Source organism: Mandrillus leucophaeus, unplaced genomic scaffold (assembly GCF_000951045.1).
Source record: "Mandrillus leucophaeus isolate KB7577 unplaced genomic scaffold, Mleu.le_1.0 Scaffold77, whole genome shotgun sequence".
NCBI lineage: Eukaryota > Metazoa > Chordata > Mammalia > Primates > Cercopithecidae > Mandrillus > Mandrillus leucophaeus.
Window position 1 is genome coordinate 3,297,983 of NW_012108363.1, and position 5,217 is coordinate 3,303,199.

At 49.5% G+C, this 5,217-nt stretch overlaps 1 protein-coding gene across 1 annotated transcript in view; it reads right to left on the reverse strand.

Annotated features, from left to right (window-relative positions):
* The window catches only part of FABP6 (fatty acid binding protein 6, ileal), a 25,329-nt gene that overhangs the window by 5,876 nt on the left and 14,236 nt on the right, over positions 1–5,217 (reverse strand). Inside the window, exons 2-4 of the mRNA XM_011966676.1 lie at positions 4,595–4,812; positions 3,670–3,748; positions 808–983 (exon numbers count right to left, since the gene is read on the reverse strand). Coding sequence (XP_011822066.1) covers positions 808–983; positions 3,670–3,736 — 243 coding nt within the window. The 5' untranslated portion in view covers positions 3,737–3,748; positions 4,595–4,812. The remainder of the gene's footprint in view (positions 1–807; positions 984–3,669; positions 3,749–4,594; positions 4,813–5,217) is intronic.

The window sequence follows — 5,217 nt, forward strand, 5'->3', positions numbered from 1 at the left end:
CCGGGAGGCAGAGGTTGCAGTGAGCTGAGATCATGCCAACTGCACTCCAGTCTGGGTGACAGAGTGAATCTCAAAGGAAAAAAAAGCACGTATGCTCTCTAGTGCCTGGTGTGAAGGCCTGCCCCTGTTGTGTGACTAAGGCAAGGTTATTATTTATTTATTTATTTATTTATTTATTTATTTTGAGATGGACTCTCACTCTGTCACCCAGGCTGGAGTGCAGTGGTATGATCTCAGCTCACTGCAACTTCTGCCTCCTGGGTTCAAGCGATTCCCCTGCCTCAGCCTCCTGAGTAGCAGGAATTACAAGTATGCACCACCATGTCCAGCTAATTTTTGTATTTTTGGTAGAGACAAGGTTTCACCATGTTGGCCAGGCTAATCTCAAAATCCTGGCCTCAAGCCATCCACCCGCCTCGGCCTCCCAGAGTGCTGAGATTACAGGTAGGAGCCACTGTGCCTGGCCAGCAAGCTTTTTAATCCCATGATTTAGCCTTCCCCCTCAATCTGGGGAGAGTAATTGTAGCAATGTCATGGGATTAACTGCATTAAGATGAAAAATCTATTCAGCAAGAGTCTAGGTTATATTAAGTGTTCAGCAAGTATTAGCTATTTTTCTTATTGTTTTGGTGCCCATTTTTGACCATTAAAAATCAGGAGCATTAAAGTGCCAAGTAACTCAAGCTCTTAATGCTGGAGGCCAAACTGGAGAAAGAAGCCTCAGCTTCGGAGCAGGGAGGCCGTGTTTGAGAAGGAGAAGTCGGGTGGAGGCCTGGGGAAGGACGGGAACAGCCAGTGGCCTCTCACCTTGAACTTCTTGCCCCCCATTGTCTGTATGTCGCTCTCCTTGCCAACAGTGAACTTGTTGGTCATGGTGTGTCCTCCGGAGTAGTGCTGGGACCAAGTGAAGTCCTGCCCATCCTGCTGCACTTCCGTGACGATCTTGAAGTTGCGGGCCTTTTCGATTACATCGCTGGAGAGCCCTGGACCCGGGGATAAGCAGAGTAGCCATATAAGAGCTGCTTTTAACCCTGTGGTTTGGGGAAAGAGCTTTCCTGCCCACCCCCGCTGCCCTATCCCATGTACACGATAGGCTAGCCTGCAGGTTAAGAGCACAGTGCCTGAGACAGGTAATACATGTTGTGAGCCATGTGGCTGGGGGAAGTCACTCTCTGTATTCATCCTCAGTGTATTCATCCGCAAGATGGGGATAATAAGGCCCATCCCAAAGGGCTGTTACAAGAATTATATTCAATGTGAGTGTGTTTGTGAAGCTCCGGGCACATAATGGGTGCTCATCAATAATAACCAAGCTTCTGATAGTAATATAAATATAACGGAATCTTGCCAAGCTCGAGAAGTTCTGGAATTAATGAGACTTTCAAGACTGTGCCTTCTGGCCAGGTGAGGTGGTTCAGGCCTGTAATCCCAGCACCTTGGGAACCCAAGGCGGGCAGATCGTTTAAGGTCAGAAGTTCAAGACCAGCCTGGCCAATGTGGTAAAACCCCATCTCCACTAAAAATACAAAAAAAAAACATTATCTGGGGATGGTGGCAGGTGCCTGTAATACCAGCTGCTTCAGAGGCTGAGGCAAGAGAATCACTTAAACCCAGGAGGCAGAGGTTGCAGTGAGCCGGGATAGCGCCACTGCAGTCCAGCCTGGGCTACAGAGCAGGACTCCGTCCCCTACCCTCCACCAAAAAAAGATTGTGTCTTCTAATATTTTTATTTTACAGATAAGGAAGTGAGCACCCAGAATGGGAAAGGGACTTCCCAGTATTTCATTGAAAGTTAATGACAGAATCGGTGTAGAACCGAGGTGGGCTCCCTTCCCATTCCACAACACGAAGCTGTCATGCTCCTTCAGGGCCACTGCCAGTGCATGACTCAGAGGGGCTCTCGACTCCTCCAGGTCCCAAGGCTCAATGGGCCTGGTCTCAGGGTTCCTTTGACCCAGCTGGCAGGCAAGAAGTGGCCACCAAGAGGGAGGGCATGGATATCCTTGAGCTGTCCTCTGAACCTTGAGAGTTACACTGCCTGAGACTTTTTAGATAGTGAGATACTGAGATTTCCACAAGATTATCAGATCCACTGTCTCACTGGTTCCTCACAACAGACTCGTGTTACAAGTCAAGCAGTGAGAGAAGGAATGAAATCACTGGTATCTCTGCCCACAGTGTTTGGCACAGTAAGAGACCTGTGTTTGCTGAATGACTGTGTGAAGAAGTTGATTGTCAAACCTGGTCTCCACGCTAACCCTTTGGTTTCCTCTCCTAGGCAGGATGTGGTGAGACCACTCATCATAGGGTCCTGGGTGCCAATGGCCTCTGCCACTGACTTGGGCAAGTCACGCTGAGCCCCATTGGTAACACTGAGATAGCCTTGCATATAGCTGGTGTTTGATAAATGTTTGACAGGCTGGGCGCGTGGCTCACGTCTGTAATCCCAGCACTTTGGGGGGCCGAGGTGTGTGAATCACCTGAGGTTAGGAGTTTGAGACCAGCCTGGCCAACAGGGTGATACCCTGTCTCTACTGAAAACACAAAAAATTAGCCAGATGTGGTGGCATGCGCCTGTAGTTCCAGCTACTCGAGAGGCTGAGGCAGGAGAACTGCTGGAACCCAGGAGGCGGAGGTTACAGTGAGCTGAGATCATGCCACTGCACTTCAGCCTGGGAGACAGAGCAAGACTGCGTCTCAAAAATAAATAAATAAAAATAAAATAAATACATGCTTGACTAAATAAACATCAAATCTGTACTTCACCAACCAAGTTTCCACTTTACCAGTTACTAGCTGTGTGACTTTGGACTAGTTACTCAATTCTCTGGACCTCAAGTTTTCCCTCAGTAAAGTGGAGATACTAATATATTCTATGTGTGTTTTAAAGTCAAAGAGTGTCTAGGCCGGGCGCGGAGGCTCACACCTATAATCCCAGCACTTTGGGAGGTCAAGCCGAGTGGATCACCTGAGGTCAGGAGTTCAAGACCAGCCTGGCCAATATGGTAAAACCCCGTCTTAACTAAAAAATTACAAAAAAAATTTAGCCAGGTGTGGTGGTGCACACCTGTAATCCCAGCTACTGGGGAGGCTGAGGCAGGAGAATCACTTGAACCTGAGAGCCAGAGGTGGCAGTGAGCCAAGATGGTGTCATTGCACTCCAGCCTAGGTGACAGAGTGAGACTCTGTCTCAAAAATGAAATAAAATAAAATAAAGTTGAAGAGTGTCGGCCAGGCGTGGTGGCTCACGCCTGTAATCCCAGCACTTTGGGAGACCAAGGCGGGTGGATCACCTGAGGTCGGGAGATCAGGACCATGCTGGCTAACATGGTGAAACCCTGTCTCTACTAAAAATACCAAAAAAAAAAAATTAGTAGGGCGAGGTGACGGGCGCCTGTAGTCCCAGCTACTTGGGAGGCTGAGGCAAGAGAATGGTGTGAACCTGGGAGGCAGAGCTTGCAGTGAGTGGGGATAGCGCCACTGCACTTCAGTCTGGGCAACAGAGCAAGACTCCGTCTCAAAAAAAGAAAAAAAAGAGTGTCTGAGTTCTTATTATCCTCAGAGTCTGGGAGAAAGCAGTTGCTCAACAAATGTGTGAATGAATGAATGAAATCCTGTCCCACCGTGACAAACCAACCCCGAGGAAGGGATACCCAGGAGCTCACTCACCGAGGAGCTTCATGAACTCATCATAATTCTTCTCACTCTCCATCTCGAACTTGCCGGTGAAAGCCATGCTGCTGGGAGGCTGGAGCCAGAGAGCAGAGGGATGAGGAGAACGGTGGTGCTGAGGGGTCTGCTTTCCCAGCTTATAAACTCTCCCAGTTGCTGAGGCTCAGCCCCTAAGTCACCCCACTTCTTCTCCCTCCTGTCCTGAAGAGGAAGCACTCGCTGTTTTATGATGTGGGCAGGACCTGGAGGGACAGAGCCCCAAGGTTATTCACCCTGGGGAAGTCCTGCCATTGCCCGCAGGGTCAGGATGACAACGGGTTTGAGGAGTCATCACCTCTCTGCCCGTCTCTCCCTCCATTCCCACACGCCCTGCCCTCAACCCATGCTCTCACCATCTCTCATCGCTCATGCACTCTCTCACTCTGCAACCAAAGCACTTGAGCACTTGCTGTGTGCAGGGCCAGCACTGAAGAAACACAAATGAACGAGACACACACCTTTCCCAAAAGAGCCTTTGGTTTAGTCCAGAGACAAGCACACACCTGCAGAGAGTTCTTGAGTAAGCAGGATGTGATGTGCCCCAAGAGAAAAGCAGGTGGCTGACCTGGGGCATGGGGAAGGAGCAATGGTGTCCAGCAGGTGGCTGGTGCATGTTTGGGGAGGAGGTGGCATTTGGCACCCATCTTGAAGGACCAATAGGACTTGGATGTGTAGGGAAGCAGGAAGGTTGGAGGAGGCTCAGAACAAAGGGAGATGATATTCTAGGATGAGGGAACAGTGTGATGAAGATGGAAAGGGTCATGATGAAAGGAAACAGTGAGTCTGGCTGGAGCAAAGCAAACTTGAAGGACAACAGATGACCCTAAGGGTGGAGATAATGCAACCAGAGTACAGCAGCCACCCATGGACCTAGGCAGCGCACCTGGAGGAGAAGGTGCCAGGTGCCTTGAAGACGCCTGTGTGCCAGGCACTGGGCTGGGAGCTGGATGAGTTTTATTTTGTTCAAGCTTCAGAGCTGGAAGGGGTTAAGGGTTCAGAATATTGACTTCCATTTCCTGCTCTGCCTCTCAGTACCATTTCACATGCTGGGACTCTGTCTCCTCAGTGATCACTCCAGTCTATCTATCTTGTGAGATAGTCCTCTGCATTGGGCAAAATTGACAGTGCAAAGTATAAAACACTCTGCAAAGGCTCTCATGATTATTATTTATTTATTTATTCATTTATTTTTGAGATGGAGTTTCACTCTTGTTGCCCAGGCTGGAGTGCAAAGGTGTGATCTCAGCTCACTGCAACCTCCGCCCCCTGGGTTCAAGCAATTCTCCTGCCTCAGCCTCCCGAGTAGCTGGGATTACAGGCATGCACCACCACACCCAGCTAATTTTGTATCTTTAGTAGAGAAGGGGTTTTTCCACGTTGGTCAGGCTGGTCTCGAACTCCCAACCTCAAGTGATCCGCCTGCCTCAGCCTTCCAAAGTGCTGGGATTACAGGTGTGAGCCACCGTACCTGGCCGATTATTATTAATTCAGGAAATCTCTGCATGT